The sequence below is a fragment of the Vipera berus genome (genome assembly GCF_964194415.1).
Source record: "Vipera berus genome assembly, chromosome: 1".
In the NCBI taxonomy this organism is placed as follows: domain Eukaryota; kingdom Metazoa; phylum Chordata; class Lepidosauria; order Squamata; family Viperidae; genus Vipera; species Vipera berus.
The window spans coordinates 15,579,955-15,597,334 of record NC_138202.1 but is presented as its reverse complement, the minus strand read 5'-3'; the positions used below and the strand labels follow the sequence as shown (position 1 = coordinate 15,597,334).

Genomic DNA, 17,380 nt, shown 5'->3' with positions numbered 1-17,380 from the left:
CCTGCACAAGTCAAGCCTCCAAGTGATCCAATGGATTACTGCCGTGATAGGCCTCTTTGCAGTTTAATCAGAATATAGCTGGAAGGGACCTTGGAGATCTTCTAGTCCAACTCCCTGCTCAAGCAGGAGACCGGCCTATACCATGTCAGACAAGTGACTGTCCAGTCTCTTCTTAAAAACCTCCAATGATGAAGCACCCACAACCTCTGAAGGCAAGCTGTTCCACTGGTTAATTGTCCTCACTGTTAGGAAGTTTCTCCTTAATTCCAGGTTGCTTCTCTCCTTGATTGGTTTCCATCCATTGTTTCTTGTCCTGCCTTCAGATTATTTGCAGAATAGCTTGACCCCCCTCTTCTTTGTGGTAACCTCTCAAATACTGGAATCTCTCAAATACTGTCAGTGGTGATCTTCAAGTGGCCGCTTAGCTGTAAGAAGATGGGTTTTTTTTTCTCCCATCAGAGCTTTCTGAAACGTGTGTGCGTGGTGGTGAAAGAAGACTGCCGGTTGGTATGAGGGGAGTGTCATTTTAAAATGGCCCCAGCTAAGGGGATGGGTGCCCAGCACACCTGCTCACTTCAGTCCCCTGGCGTAACAGGAAGCAGCCCTTGAAACTGCAGCTTAACGGGCTTCTTGGTTTCGCATGTAACCTGGTACGCAAATAGCTTTTCAGTTCCTCAATTTTTATTATCTTTTTCCCCCAGCCCTCTCTTCTGATATCTGAGCTTTTGAGCAATACTTATTTGAATATTTTGCTGTTAGTCCCTGTACAAAGAAAGATGCGATATCTGTATTCTGGATATTATTCTTGTTGCCTTTTCATTCCACCTTTTCTCTTTGGACTTGAAAAGATGCATGTAGAGCAATTTCTGGCTTTGCTAGATATGAAACAGAATACTCCCAAATCAGCTTGCTGCCCTGCTTTTTTCTCATTAGAAAAGGCTAACTGCCTTTTATTCACTGGAGGGTGTTTTTTTCCCCAGAAAAACATATTTGGTGCTTTTCTCAAAGAGTTGCTGTTCTATTGTCTTTCCAATTAAAATACCTGCTTGGGCCAATATCTCATTCAGAAATATGAGAAAGGAACTGCTAGCAAAAATGGAGCCAATTCTTTACACTGAAAATAACAGCAGTGAGCTTGCTGTTCAAAAGTTTTGGGCAATGCTGACTTGAGTTACTTTTTTGGGGAAGCCCAATGAATAATGACATTCTTGAAGAGTAGCAGCAGGGAAGCTTCTCCAAGAAGATGTGGATATAGTGGTCAGATTTAAATAATTGCACTTATTTACAAATTGCGAATAGTGAGGCTAAAGTATAGGCATTATATTATCTGCTCACTCCTTCATGCAGTGTGTCCTTACTGTCTCAGGACATGGCTGTGTAAAGAAAAGGCTAATTTGATATATGGTCCACCCTCCATCTCCTTGCTTAAAGGCTGTCATTATTTTGCCTTTCATCCTCAGTACTCCTGCGGCATCATCCTGCTTGCAGTATTTCTACAGCTAAGCGTATCATTTTTGCTCCAGTGTGTGGATGCTGCTCTCTTGGAGCGTTCAGAATTTATCACTTTCTTAACAGTTGTCACCAAGACCCTTTATTTTATGATTTCTCGCCAATGAATTTATTTATTTATAAAAATTTTAATTGCTGTCCATCTCAGATCCAATGACTCTTGGCGGCTTACAGCATAAAAAAAACACAGCGAAAAGCATTAAAATCATCCATTGTAAAAACCACAGATAAAATCACAGACACAAAATGGCAAAGAAGGGGGTGGGTGGGGTGGGCTGGGCTGGTGGGGTTGAATTTTAGTTAGCCCCATCCGGTATGAAGCTCCCCCATTGGGTGCCCAAGCCATCTGGCAGAGGCAGGTCTTGAGGCTCTTTTAAAAAGTCAGGGGGATGGGAACCAATTTCCCCTCAGAGGGTAAGACCTTCCAGAGAGTAGGGGCCACAGCAGACAAGGCTTTTCTCTCAGATCCTGCCAGCTGAAATCCCTTGGCTGACAGGATCCGCAGTATGCCCTCTGCTGGCACGGGTGGGGAGGACCAGTCCCATTGGGGTGAGACTGGACGCATGTCAGGCAGGTGATGACCAAGACCTTGAAGCAGCGGTGTAACATGGCCACTCTAGGGGCCCTCAGAACTGCACCCACCGCCACACTTTGCGCCAGCTGTAGCTTCCGAACGCTCAAGATTAGCCCCATGTAGAGCGCATGATTATTAAGTACTTTCCCTCTGTGGGCAGCAAAGTATCGAAACACACACCAGGTGGAAATGAAGGGAGCTCATGTAGGGGAGGCTGGGTTGGCCAAGCCAAATCTAATACGTGTATTGTCTCATGTAAGCTTGTGTTTGTGAAGGCATGCATCACAATAGGCCCTTTCATGGAGGATCAGGTTTAGTTGATTCTCCCTTGAATGTAATTTAGTTTTGTGACATGTGAAAAGAGCCTTCCCTTCATTTCTCAGCTGTTATTCTGTGCACACTTGTAAATTAATAAAAACTTAAAGGCAGAATGCATAGGCCTCCACTCCGCTCCACCTCCTCACAACCACCCTGCAAAATAAGTAGGCAGAGAGAAATTTAACAGCTGTATTGAAATTTAAACCAGGGTTTCTTCCCCTCCTCCCACTTTTAAATTTATGTTGCTTGGCCCTTAAATAGTCTGTGTACCAAGGAGCCTTGAATGGGCCTCTCCCAAATTCTTGCTATTAGTAGTTTGGGGGACTAAACAAAAGCTTATTTACTGATCTATTTCACATTCCTCTGCCCACACCAGGGACTTAATCATATATTTCCTTTCAGTTCTGCTTCCATTTTCATATTACTATTATTTGTTATCAATTCGAATCAGTCCAGTCCATTGAAGATTATGGGCTGTAATTTACTACGCTGATCTACTAGTGAGGTTTGATAGATTTTTTTTTCATGTTCCCAGTCTTGGGTGGAGAGAGAAGGACTATACCAGAGTCATTCAGTGAATGTCGAGAGGGGCTAGAACTTGGGTCTGCCTGCTCTTAGTCTAGCACCTTGATCCATTAGACTACACATATATATATATTTTCCACCTGTAAATATGCACACTTCCTTTATGTAGAGGACTTTTCTGTTTGTCTTTAATGCCACTTCTTTCCTCTCCAATTGTCTTCCTCCATTCCGAGATCAGCTTGCCAGGCAATCAAGGGCAGGCATTTGTGTACTTTTCTCCTGATGATCAGCCATGTGTTACTCACGTGTTTGAGGTTTTTTTTTAAACAGATATTTATCTATCAGACAAATTTCCTTTTGTTTCAAGAGTCCAGTTGTTCATCCAAAGCAAAGGGAAGAGAGCGAACACGCAAACACACCCGGTTCTTACAAATCACCAGTTGGAATGAAATCAATTCAGGAACAGGAGGAATCAATGAAACTGTGTTTTTTTAAAGCAGATTGAATGGTTAAAACGGCCTATCTCTTTTCTTCCTGTCTTCTGCAGCCTGATAAAAGTTAGAATAGAATTGATGTGAGTCTTAAAAGGCTGGAAAATAGTGTTCCTGAGCTACCTACCAACTCCTTTTTCCTGTGCAGTGGAGGAATGACTGGAAGCAAGGGACTTTCTGCAGTACAACATACCGTACACATTCTTTTATATCCTTTTATTTCCATGAGACTGGCATGGTAGACATTCTTTCCCAACCTGGTGCTCTCCAGATGTTAGAATTTGAATAGAATAGAGCTGGAAGGGACCTTGGAAGTCTTCTAGTCCAGCCCCCTGCTCAAGCAGGAGAACGTGTTGGATTTCAGCTTCCCTAATCAGAGAGCCAATGGAAGTTGACTTGAATGCTTCGGGATGGCATCAGGTTGCAAAAGATAGGTAGAAAGATTTCTATGATCCCAAAGGAGCTCTAGCACAGATCCTGCAGTCCAGTTTGGTCCATTTTCAAATTCAGCTTCTTCATTGCAGGCATCTCTCTCTCTCACACACACACAGAGATTGAGAAATCTGGCACTTTCCACATGACTAGGGCAGTGGTTCTCAATGTGGGTTATGTGATCCCCAAGGGAGCCACACCATATTTCTAGAGAGCCACAGGCATTTCATGGTACAGTTTAAAGTATAGGTAATCCTCAGTTTATGACCACAATTGAGCCCAAAATTCCCGTTGCAAAATGAGGCATTTGTAAAGTGAGTTTGCCCCATTTTATGACTTTTCTTGCCATAGCTGTTAAGTGAATCTGTGCAGTTGTCAAGTGAGTAACTCAATTGTTAAATGAATCTGGCTTTCCCATTCACTTTGCTTATCAGAAGATTGCAAAAGCTGATCACATGACTCTGGGACAGTGCAACCATAAATATATGCCAGTTGCCAAAGCATACGAATTGTGATCATGCAACCATGGGGATGCCGCAACAGTCATAAGTGTGAAAAACAGCCACAGGTCACTTTTTTTCAGTGCCATTGTAACTTTGAACTGTCTCTAAACGAACTGTTGTAGGTCAAGGCCTACCTGTAATGAACAGTGCAAATGGTAAATTAACCTTTTTTTCTAGCTTATAGAAATTATGAGGGGAGTCACGGAGGTAAATTAGGCTCAGAAGGGGTCCCTGAATAAGAAAGGTTGAGAATCCTTGGACTTGGGAATGCCAGCCCCCAAATCCCAGGCTAGCATGTCCAAAGGAATCCCCTGAAGAAATAATTCCAACCTGATCTCAGATAAACTGATTCTGGAAATATGATGCTTCTCATTGGAATGTTTGAGCACCTATATTTTGTTGGAAGGCGTGCAAATCCCAGTTGGCTTAGTTGGATGGGATTTATCATTTAGAGTATCTGCAGGAATTTATGTTAAGAGAGTGTTGCATTGCTTGGCACGTTTCTGATTGCTAATGGCTTATTCTTTTAAGCCCTAAATGGTCACTTTCAAGGGCCTGCCAAATGTAGGCCCTGGTTTGTGTCGGGAAAGTGTGGAGGCTCTCCTGTTTGTCCCATCCAGAAGGGCTGGATCAATAGGGAAATGAAGTATTTCCTTTTTAAATGTTCTAAATGTTTGCATTCAAGTTGTGGAAATCTCACTTCCATAATTTAGTGTGTATTAGTACTCTGCTGTTGTTGATATGCTATAATAATAACGCTGCTGCTGCTGATGGTGATGTTGGAAGGGACCTTGGAGGTCATCTAGTCCAACCCCCTGCTCAGGCAGGAAACCCTATACCCGTGGTGGTGAACATATGGCACGTGTGCCACAGGTGGCACACAGAGCCCTCTCTGTGGGCACACGCGCCATCGCCCCAGTCCTGGGCCTTCAAGCTGGGTTTTATAAAACCTTTTCGCTTTAGGCCTCTGCTGCCGTGTTCAAAAAAAAAAAAGTTCAATCAATCAATTTCAACTTCTCGTAGGAAAAAAAAGATCTTGCAAAGTTGGAATTGATTGATCGAACTTTTTAGTCCCACCCAGTCGGCCGTTACCACCACAGCCACGCCCACCCAATGGGACACACTCAGCCAATGGGCCACGCCCACGCGGCACCCGACCATACATAAGTGGGTTTTGGGTTGCAGTTTGGGCACTCGGTCTCTAAAATGTTCGTCATCACTGCCCGATACCATTTCAGACAAATGGTACACCATCTGCTCTTACAAATTGTGGAAAGTTTCAATTTTGCTTTTCTGCTATCCGTTGTTTTATTTGCTTAATCAGTCTGTTTTATCAGTACTGTTATTAATTTGGAAATTTATTCTATTTTGGAACTGGTTTAAGTTCATTTAATTCAATACTTTCAACTATAATAAGCAGTGCTTTTTTTTTAAGAAAAAAAAAGGTGCCGGAACTCACACACGTCATACAAACCGCCTTGCCTACCCTACAAGATTCCATCCAAAAAAGGTGCCGGAACTCCGTTCTGGGCGTTCTATGACAAAAAAAGCCCTGATAATAAGTATTTTCACTGTCTTTCTCCACATCTCCCAGAATCTTTCCATTGATAGATTCTGGCAAAATTATCTAGTTTAATTTTTCACATGAGGTGGATCCTACAGATTGGACCTATTGAAGGCTGTAACCATGTGCAGTGTCAAAATTTATGTGGGGTGATGTGATGAGGACAAGCTGAGGCCATCCAAGCTCAGCAGCTGGTCCAGTAAGGAACATTCTTGCTGATTGAAGGCTATTAATAGTTGGGAATTGAGAACAGTGGGGCACACATGTTCTCCACATCAGGGGCAGAGCGTTCCTGCATGCAAAGGGAATTGTTGCAGCAAAGGGTCTATATGATGTACCGATGACAAAGCAGTTGCTCACTCAGCTTTTGCAAAGGAAAAGTGTGCTCCAATTTACTTGGTGCATAGTGGAACACATGTTTTTCTTGCTAGCAGGTGGTCCATATTTTTTTTCTTCTCAATTTCACATTCCGTTTGAAAACTTATCAAAGAACGATGCAAGAGGACTTTTTTGTTTTGTTTGTGCTCTGTTCCTGCAGTGATGCAAAATTCCAACACTATTAGCGTAGCAGATGGAATTAATCCACGGGGTAGAAAAACAGATTGTGTTTATTTCTTTAGCTGTATGACATTGCCTCCCATATATTCCAAGACACAGATCCTCCAGTTCAGCTTAAAATTCAGAGATTTTTTTCATGGCTGGCATCTGTCTCTGGTGCCCACAGAAGCAAAACACACATACCTTCTTTTTATTTGTCCTTCCTATGTTGTAATGTGAGTTTTCCAGAAAACGTTGAATTGGAAAGAAAATGTTTGAAAACTTTAAATCTGCCTTCCACATTTTGCCCTCCTCTGGATCCATCATACTAACATCTCACAATTTTACCAGCCATTTAATATTTAGCATTTTAGGTACTTGGGGACAATGCAGGATTATAAATGAGACCTTTGGAAGATATAGGCCAGGAATGCAAAAAATGGGGAGTGGAAGGCTTGTAGAGCCCACCAGCTTCCCTTTTACAACTCCCAACCCCCATTCAGAGTGGAGAGACAATAATATGGGTTTTGTTTTGGTTTGCAATTTTTAGGATTTAGGGATGGGATTAAGAGACAAAGGATAGAGATGATCTGATTGAGTTCACTCAGTTCTTACATATCTACATTTCCTTCCAATTTACCTTGGTGAATGTTTGCTAGGACTTTAAGAAATTGTACATGAGATGAGATCAGATGAAACGTGCATAAATCTGCATATGAATGAAAACTTTTTTTAAGGTTGGTATGTATTCCAATATATAGCATTATTGCTGAAAAGGCATTTTCCTGTTCATATTTTAGAGAAGCTTGGTTCCTTCTTCTAAGATGTCCTTCTAACTAGATTATTTTGCATTTCCCAATTTTTAAAGGGACAAGAGTATCATTATGCTGTAACAAAGGGATGGGCAAACTTTTTTTTTTACTGAAAATCAAAACAAATGTTTAAATAATTTTTAAAAGATAAAACTGTACAGGGTTGCCAAAACATTTGGGATTTCAGCCATATCCTCCTGTGTGATTACTGAAGTCCTGCATGATTCTCAGGGAAGAACAGTAAAATTTTGTGAGAATTGGCAATCCCATAAAACATTTCAATTTATTTAAAAAAATACTTTGATTTTGGCAGGCCATAGATGCCATCTAGGAGTGTTGCAAGTATCTTATTACCTACAGATAATCACATTGTCTTGTCGCCTTCTTTCATAGTAAATAAAAGAGAAGCAATATTCATGGATACAGTATTGTTGTTTATTCCAAAACCTTTGTAGTTCTTTCCATTTTTTAACTAAAAAGCTTGAGCTAGACTGGCATTTCCATTAATTTACAATAGCTTTGATCAAACAATAAAAAAAATTTCTGTGATTAATTGGCCGGGATATGTTTGTGTGTGTGCCTTTTATTTGTTGTAACGTCTAACATTTTAAAATATGAGGCTTCTTTGGGTAATGTTTGGTCATAGAATTAGGAAGGCAAGAAATCCGGAATGGCCAAACACAGGACAAAATAGGAGTTTATTCTGTTGCTTGGCTATCCCTTGAAAGAAAGCAGATTTCTCTTTGCCAGTTGGTGGGAGGAAGGAGGAGGAGAAAATTGGCTGGGTGCCTCGTGCTTGTTTGTCTGCTGTTATCCGGGTGACCATTGCTTATGCCCTTGCAAATTGCTGATCTTGCACTTTGTAATAGCTGCAGAATGTCTCATTAGAAAAAGGAGTTGAGTAGGAGTTGAGGCTTAGCTAAACTGCTGCAACCTCTGAACCAAGCCAGGGAGTTCAGGCTTTATTAAAAAAAAAACCACCTCTCTCCCTCTGTACATGCACATAGGCGCACAGAAACCTAGAATCAGATTTAGCCCTGGGCCCCTCTGTTTATAGGCTAGCTTCAGTGGGCTAGTTGTCTACGTTATACAAGAAATATTAGAGAAGTTGGAGAAAAGTGTCTGAAGCAGTTCTGTTTTTTTCTTAATCAATCAATCTCTCTCTCTCTCTCTCTCTGTCTCTCTCTGCAGTTATATGAACTTGATGGAGATCCGAAAAGAAAGGAATTCCTGGATGACCTCTTCAGTTTTATGCAGAAACGAGGTGAGCTTTCTTTCCTATCTCCAGGGCATGCTGCGGATTATCTTTTAAGGGCTCTTGCCAAGTTCAGAGGCAGAGAGAAAGAGCAAGTAGCAGTCCCGTAATTGGGTGACTCTTCCAGAATTGGGGAAGGAAAGTAGATTTGCATGTAAAAGGCTCCCCATAATCCTAGATTTCCAGTTCTCAAAGATCAGATATAAGACATGGGAATAGTCTCCGTCTTCTTGATCCTGTGGAAGATGCTGCTAGTTAAAATACTTGGATTAAAAGAGCAGTGAAAGTACCACAGACGGATGGATGAACAAATTTATGCTCGATACTTCTGCTGATCCAGTCTGCTCTGAACTGTGGTAAGTAACTGACCAGTAAGCCAGCACCAGACTATTGAGAAAGCCAAGATGAAGCCCAATTATTCTAGGAGTAGCCATGTAATGACTGGTAAATGGAGAGGGATTTCATTTTTTTTTGTATTTTTTATTTCAGGTGTGTGTGTGTTTGTGTGTGTGTGTGTTACAATCAGAGCTGCTATGGGCACAATGGGGAAGTCTTCACGTTCCTCTTTTTGTCCCCATTTCTCCCTTTTCCCATGCCTGCAAGAGGGGAGGGTGGGGGACAAAACCAACATTTAGATGGTGTGACTAGAACAGGCCCAGTTTTGCATTTTGCCTTACCTGATTTTCTCCCAAGATTCTAGGTGCACAAAGCAAATTGGATTTAAATGGCCTATCCTAGCATGTTGTCTGAATGGACCCTTTCTTGAATAAGTGCAGACAAGGGTCTTTGTCTTTATCAATACACTGGGCCTATATTAATGATGATACTCATCTGGCGAGGAATTATGCGATGTTTAGAAACCAACTGCTCAGAATTGTAGAGAAACATTACTACATAGATCAGGGGTCTTCAAACATGGCCCTTTTATGACTTGTGGACTTCAACTCCCATAATTCCTCAGCCAGCCTGGCTGAGGAATTCTGGGAATTGAAGTCCACAAGTCATAAAAGGGCCAAGTTTGAAGACCCCTGACATAGATCCTGGGATTTGTGCTGTTGGTAGGAAGAATGTCCAGCTACGGAAAAGTATCTGGTATTATTATACTCTGGGCCACTAATTTAAAACAATCCTTACATAAATAGTTGTGTAAATAAAGATTTGCATTTTGTGTAAATTCTATAATCACATTCTGTAATTATTCTGGTGTCCCAGTCAGTTGTGTTCCACTTAAATTTCAGACTAAAATCTGGATTTTATGATGCAACCAATTTTGTCTGTCAATTCTATTATTTTCTGAAATGTAAATAAGGCAGCTTCACCATTCCCTCTAATTACCAATTTATTGTTTTGGACCTGGTTAAATTAGTGAAAGAAATGAAGAATTCAAAGAGGTCCTCAAATTAGTGAACAAAGAGAAGGTATATTCAGTGTGAGATTCTGTTGGTGGAAACGATTAAGATACAGTATTCCCTCATGCTACCTTTTTATAGATTAAGATTGTACAGACTTTTATAGATTTAAAAGCAGCTATTCCTGTAATATGTTGGGTTTTTTCTTAATAACAGTTTTCAAAACTAGGAAGCATTAAGTTCTTGAAACTGCTAGATAATAAAAAGGGTAAAGGTTCCCCCGCACATGCGTGCTAGTCGTTTCCAACTCTAGGGGCCGGTGCTCATCTCCGTTTCAAAGCCGAAGAGCCAGCGCTTGTCCGAGGACGTCTCCGTGGTCATGTGGCCGGCATGACTAGACGCCACAGGCACACGGAACGCTGTTACCTTCCCACCGTAGTGGTCCCTATTTTTCTGCTTGCATTTTTACGTGCTTTTGAACTGCTAGGTTGGCAGAAACTGGGATGAGTAACAGGCGCTCACTCTGCTACGCGGCACTCGGGATTCGACCCGCCAAACGGCCGACCTTCTGATCGACAAGCTCAGCATCCTAACCCACTGAACCACTGCTAGATAATACAAAAATACAAAATCTGCATAGCTTCATTAGGTACTTCACACTGCGTCCTTTGTATAACTACTAAAATGGTCCATTTGGAGAACTTTTGGGAAGGAACAAGGAATGAACATTGTGAAAGTATGCATTTTGATTCAAACAGCAAATAAGATTTTTTTTTAATTGTAGGGTCATATTGCCAGGTGGTAATCTAAGATGTTTGGGGAGAGCAGCAAGTTGGAGAATGCTTCCTTTGAAAGATTGCAGAAATAATGAGCAGGTTTTCATGATCAGAAATAATGAGTCATTTACGGGCTTCATGTTAAAGGAAGGAGACGATTGGAGATGGCAGGGCCACTGGAAAGAACCCTTGTCTGCAGCTTGTTACAGTCTTTGGGATAAGGATACAGGAAGCATTTTGCAGACTTAATTAAATTAGGTTTGGGCCTAATCTTAAAAAGGTCTCTGGTTGCAGCAAGGCATGCTGGAAGACATAATGGTCCTTCTGCATTTGAAAATATAAATGCCAGCAATGGCTTGCAGCTGGCTCCAGCACTAATTGGAAGATGGGGGCCCCTTGGGCATGTGAGACTGAGGGGATGCCGGAGTCGAGAGGGGCAGGGCTCTTTGCTCACAGATCTGGAAAAATTGAAATTTAAACGTTAATGTTAAGTATAGTTCTGATTTTTCCCCCAAGTTAAATATAAAGAGAAGTACCTAGATAGTTGGAGGGAAAATTGTCTCCCAGTTGAGTGCCAAGGAAGTCCCATTATTGGAATCCAAGAATATTCTCTAGCCTGATGCCCTGCAGGTGTGCTGGATCCCAGAATTGCTAGACAGTAGAGCCCAAAGGGTTTGCTTGCAGGGGATGATGGGAGTTGAAAATCACCTTGTTGTAGTACACTGTTATAGGTGTGCCTGAAGCAAATCTGGGGTTTCACTGGGTCTCCCTTCCTTGTTTCATCACCATTGCTTAGTTGTTGTCATGAGTACAGCCTACATGTGTATTCCTATTACAGAAACCTGTTATTATTCTTATTAGAGTTAACATGTAAAGCGATAGGACTCTTTAAACTTGTTTGCCTTTGAACCTTGGGACTCAAGAGAATTGGGCCAAAAGCAGAGAAGGCAGCAGCAGAAGAGAGAATCTGATTGGGCAGAGCAGCTGTTGGAATTGAGCATCTTTAAAACAAAGGCTTCTTCCCCATCTTGTTAGAAACTAACGGTCCATTGCAAAAGATGGCCTTTCAGGGCCGAGTACACTAGTGATATCACAGTCTCCACTGGGCTGCCTTCAGATATTATGCTAAATTAGGACTGAACGGTTCTTTATGTTACTGTCATAGGCCTCATTCTTTAAAATTTGCTTCATAGAAAATCTATGTGCTAAGAGTTGACATTGCCTTGATGGCACACAATCATTTTAGAGTTACAGGGTCATCATAACAGGACTACAAGTGGAAAGGGAAAACTTAAGATACTTTCTCCTCTATTGGTGGGATCAAGTAAATAGCATACTTATTTCATTATTATTATTATTATTTTAAAAATTTTATTGAGCTACTTTTACTCAGTACAGTAATTTGCCCTCAGCTATTTGATAGTGCAATCCTTGGCTGTTGTATAGACTTTGAAAAAAGGCTTGGCCATCTGATACTAACCCACTAAGCATGCTTAATGAACAAGTCATAGTAACTTCCTTTGCATAACCTAGGCCATTACCCTTAGTTTATAAGCCACAACAGGTAGGTTTGCAGAGAACAGCTTATGCCAAACCACAGTGTATAATCCCAGTAAAAAAAAAGACCCTGATTATTTTCTCTGATAGATCTTAGTTGAGCTGATCAACAAAATGCAACTGGTAATGCCAGAAAGAGGATTCTCAAATGTGTTGATAAAGGCGGGGAGGGGAAAGATTGCCCTAAGTCAAGGAATCTGGTTGGGGTGGGGGGAAGCAGATGGCCTTGGCCAGCCCAGAGAAAGTGGGGGAGGGGGATTCTTTGTGTGGAATGTAAGAAGTCACAAAAGGGGGTGGGAGAGCAGGGAAAGGAAATTACAGGGATGTTTTTTGGAGGCTTAATATCCTTTGAGGGGCTCGCCCACCCAGCACCAGGCCATCTAAGCAAACAATGGTGAGGTAGCCTAGTATGTTCCTGGGCTGTATTTAATGGGGAAAGGGAGGGGCACACCCGGGGGTGGGGGACACATAGAATGGCCGCATGAACAATTGTCAACATGTTTTTGAAGCAGGAAAGGAGCACTAAGCTAAATGGCTGGAATTCCTGGAGGATATAGCTGTGAGGCAGTTTAAATCCTGCAGGAGGAGGAGGAGGGATGATGGTGATGATTCCAGAGATGGTGATGAGTTACACAAGAGCAAAGACTCTTGGAGGCCACAAATACCTGCAAATCTGTGCGGCCTTCCGCATCCCAACGCCTTCCACATCCCAAAGCAAGGGGTGTTTAGCAATTTGCAACTTGCACTGTGGAGTTTTGATGTATTAGTGGGACAGAATCAAAACCCATTTCTAAGTGAAGGCATCAAATGGAATTCAGCAGAGGACTGGTGGCACCGTAAGCTGGGTTCACGAGCCATAAGATAGTTTGGCTTTGTCATAGGTATGAACATAGCCATTTGATATATTACAGTTCATGGCACAGCATGATGTATGAGCCAGCTACTAAGGGTTATTCGACAAACGGGTCAAAACAACAAATAACGATTAGCACAGTGCTAAGCCTTAGGCCCCCTTTCTTCCTCATAGCATTCCTCATAGACCCCTATTTCCATTTCCTTTGGGGGTAGTGACTGGAGATTTTTTTTATTTTTTTATTTATTTTTAATATTATCTATATCCAACTTTTATTACTTTTTATAAATAACTCAAGGCAGCGAACATACCAAATAGTTCTCCCTCCTCCTATTTTCCCCATAAGAACAAACCTGTGAGGTGAGTTCGGCTCGGAGAGAGTGCTTGGCCCAAAGTTACCCAGCTGGCTTTTATGCCTTAAGACAGAAAGAGAACTCACTGTCTCCTGATTTCTAGCCCTGTGCTTTAACCACTATATTAACCAACATACTGGGAAACTGCCAAACTGAAAAAAATCCTGGTTCACTGGACTACTAAGCAACCTCAAAGATGCTTCCTCCAGACAACCCCAATGACAGAAAAAAGTTGCTTTTACAAATAGCAGTCCTGAAACCAGAAAAACAAATTTCACTGTATTCCCTAGGGTTGCAAAACACACTAGATTAGACTAAAATTGCCCAAGGTCTCTGCCAGGCATATACATTTTGCATCATCATCATCACCACCACCATCAGCAGCAGGAGGAGGAGGACACCTTGGAGGTTATCTAGTCCAACCCACTGCTCAGGCAGGAAACCCTATACCATTTCACACAAACTTCCAGTGTTGGAGCATTCACAACTTCTGGAGGCAGGTTGTTCCACTGATTCTTGCTTCCCCCCCCCCTGCTTACAGTATAAGCATGTAGGGCCAACTCAACAATCAGCAAATGTGAATCTAGGTAGTGTTAACAGCAGGACAAGCATAAAACCAGTTGGTGGAGTTTTCTAAAAAGCTAGTGTGTGTGTGTATGGGGGGGGGGAAATTGACTCTCAAAGCAACTCTCTTATTTTGGGTACGTTTTGCAAATGTGAGGATTGTCAGATGCCTTTTTCCATGGTGAGGGGGCAGTGGCCGGATTTCTGTCTGCTGTGTTTCCCAGCAAGGAGTGGAGCCCTGCTGCTGGTCCCATTCTGCAGACTGAAATAGGAAGGAAATTCCTTCACTCAGAAATACCTCCTAGGATTTGAGCCCCAGCTGCCCTGGCTCAAATAGATTTTACTCCCGGAAAGTGTGCCATGCCTTCCTGCAGTAAAACTATGCTGCACAATAAGGTGTTTTTCTCCCTCCCCGCCCACCCACTTTTCCCCTGTTCAAAATTGTTCCTTTTTGTTTTAAGGAAGCAATAAATCAATAAAAGGAGAAATCAATTAAAAAGGAAAAAAAATGAGAATGAGAAGCAAACAAAATTTCTGAAAAACCATTGTACCTTTCGTCTGGATCTTTGCTGGGTCTTCTCCTCTCTGCTGCCCATGAAGCAGCACTCCCTCCTCTCTCCCCCCCCCCTAAATAATCAGAAAGCTTATGAGGCCAGATCATTATGGGCCCAAACTGCCATGCCTGTACTTTTGTCAGATCCATGGGGTTCATCCCTAAAACTCTTGAAATCCTGAGCATTTCAAGGTATGCATTGCAATCCTGTTGATGTGGAGTTTAAAAAAATAATCCATTCAACTAAGTTCCATTTGCTGAGTAAAACTACCAGAAAGCTGATAATAAAGGCAGACAATGTATTTTTTTACCTTTTTTAAAAAAGAAAAGAGTATGTGGCAGCAATATATATAGACTCTTCGTTTTAAAATACACTGGGATGAAACCATCCCAGTGCAGGCTGGAATAAATGTTTTAACATCTTACAGGTGGCTCATTTCTGACAGAAAAGGTTTCCAGAAATCTTGAGGGATCACACCCAAGAAACATTGTCACATCCTTTCCATTGTTCACACCCTTCAATGGGTTTGGAAGAGAGCCTGGTTAATCAAAGATCCAGCCCATTTTTACCCAGGTAGTCCTCAGTGTACAACCACAATTGGGACCAGAATTTCCATTGCTGAGCAAGATGGTTCTTAAGTGATTTGTGCCCGATTTTATTACCTTTTTTTGTCATGGTGGTTAAACATGCCACGTCAGTTAAGTGAATCATGCAGTCATTAAACGAATCTGGCTTCCTCCATTGACTTTGGTTGTAGGAAGCCGGCTGGGAAAGTGGCAAATAGCGATCACAAGAATCTGAGACTCTGAAGCCTTCATAAAGACATGCCAGTTGTCAAGCTCCTGAAGGCTGGCTGGAGAATTCTGGGAGTGGAAGTCTACATGTCTTAAAGTTGCCAAGGTTGAGAATAACATGTGCACCCACACTATCACGAACATAAATTCGTCTCAAAGTGTCCCAACACCTAGCAGCAGACTCCTCACCACGAATATGGACAAGCTGCTGGTCATTCAGAGTCCAATTATGCAAAGAGCTCTTTTGTTATCTTGGTTAAATGTAGCTATCTTCTTTGCATCTTCCTTATCTGCTGGATCCCAAGCAGTCACATTCGGTGGATGATTAACTACAGCCCATAGTCCTTCCTTGCACAGGAGCAAGCAACATTTCGTGGACCAGGAATGTAGTTTGTTGAAATGTAGTTTGTTCCATCTAACCGGGTTATCCAGGAGATACTTGTTGACTGTTCTTGTGCCATTTTTCAGTTGAGCAGATAACACAAACTCAGCTGTCCTAATATGGTACTGCGTACACTAGCTCTCAGTATGTCACTTGGCCCATAACCAATGATAAGGATGTGCAGAGTACCTCTTGAGCTAACAAGAGCTTGCACAGAAAAAGAGGATACTGAGAGTAGGCAAGTTTACGCAGCAACCACACAGATACACTGAGGTGTGTAAAAAGGTTTACTTGTAGAATAATACAATAGCACAGTCCAAGAAAAAATCAGTCCAGGTCATACACGAGTAAAGAGATGATAGCAAATAACAGTACTCCAAGGATTATCCAATACAGAGTCTTCTTACCAGTCCATAAGTCAAAACACAGTTCTACAGGTTTAGCAAAACAGTAGCAAACCCACAAACCACAATAATCAGCAAGTAACAGCAAACCTAACAGAATAACAGAGAGAAGCTATGTCTCTAGCTCCCTCTTATGGCCGTTGGAAAAACAGTGGCCAATCATCACACATTTAAAGTGATACAATACAGTTTCTATTACAACAATACAATCATAGTTTATATATATTGCCAACCCAACCAGTTAGGCCATAGTCATCTACCTAACAAAGGCCTTGTGCTTCGGAGGGATTTAAGGATCTCACCCATTAAAACTCAGCCCCTAACCATATCTGGCCCCATTCACTTGGTGTACTGCACAAAAGATGGCTTGCTGCTGAACTGGACTAGGGTCTTTGCCAGGCAACTGACTTAATTGGGTAGAAAATCTCTCAAAGACACCAAAATAAAAAAAATAAACCCCATCTGAATCCATGGAAAGTGAGCTCTTCCTATTCTGCACAGCCAGCCTGTACTCCAGAACTGATTGGATAGGAATTTGTTCATAAAGATGGGGTTAACTCAACTACAAAAAGTTACCTGAGGGTTCAACTTTTAGTTTCCCCCACAAGGATTACTGTGCAACCATTTTTTTAAAAAAGTATCCTCATGCATCCTTAAAAGCATGGATAAGGTGAAGGGAGAAGAAGGGATTGAGTAATATCAAGGTTTATTGGCAAGGCTTCAAAGCCTCCCCAGGCCAGTGCCGGTCCTTAAATTTAAAGCATGAAACAAGTTTTGTAACTTGCATAATTTCCACAAATTTGCAAAGTTCACCTGTCCTTGTTTGTTGCTCATTGTGGGTTCCTTGATATTTTTTTTAATTAATGCATACTTAAGCAAAAAAGATTCTGCTGATAAATGCATGGAACTTCATAGAGAACATGGAGCCTAGCCACACTTTAAGAACAATCCCAAACATGGAGATAGTGGAGATTCTTGTTTCTACTGAACAGCTGCTTTAAATGAAGCAGCCTTTTCAAAATTGTGTAAGGCTAGCCAGGTGTCGCAGGGGTCCACCTGTGATGCAGAAAAGGAAGTGGCATTTTCTTTGGTATGGACAGTCAGAACTGTGGTTTTATTTTAGAAAGGAGTATTAATAACGTGAAGAGCTCCATTGCTATAGTTTTGCAAAATTGCAGGCAAGAACAGACTGCTAGAAATACATCCTTTCTCTGTAATCACTTCTCCCTCATTCCCTCCCCCACTCCATTTTTAGTATGTATTTCTTTGCATTC

At 41.7% G+C, this 17,380-nt stretch overlaps 1 protein-coding gene across 4 annotated transcripts in view; it reads left to right on the top strand.

Annotated features, from left to right (window-relative positions):
• Window positions 1-17,380, top strand: part of ARID3A (AT-rich interaction domain 3A) — an 86,173-nt gene that overhangs the window by 46,776 nt on the left and 22,017 nt on the right. For all 4 annotated transcript variants that reach the window (XR_014025810.1, XM_081322665.1, XM_081322666.1 and 1 more), the window contains one exon: window positions 8,457-8,529. Coding sequence is in view for 3 of the 4 variants with exons in the window: in XM_081322665.1 (XP_081178791.1) it covers window positions 8,457-8,529 (73 nt within the window). In the remaining variant the exon portion in view is untranslated. The remainder of the gene's footprint in view (window positions 1-8,456; window positions 8,530-17,380) is intronic.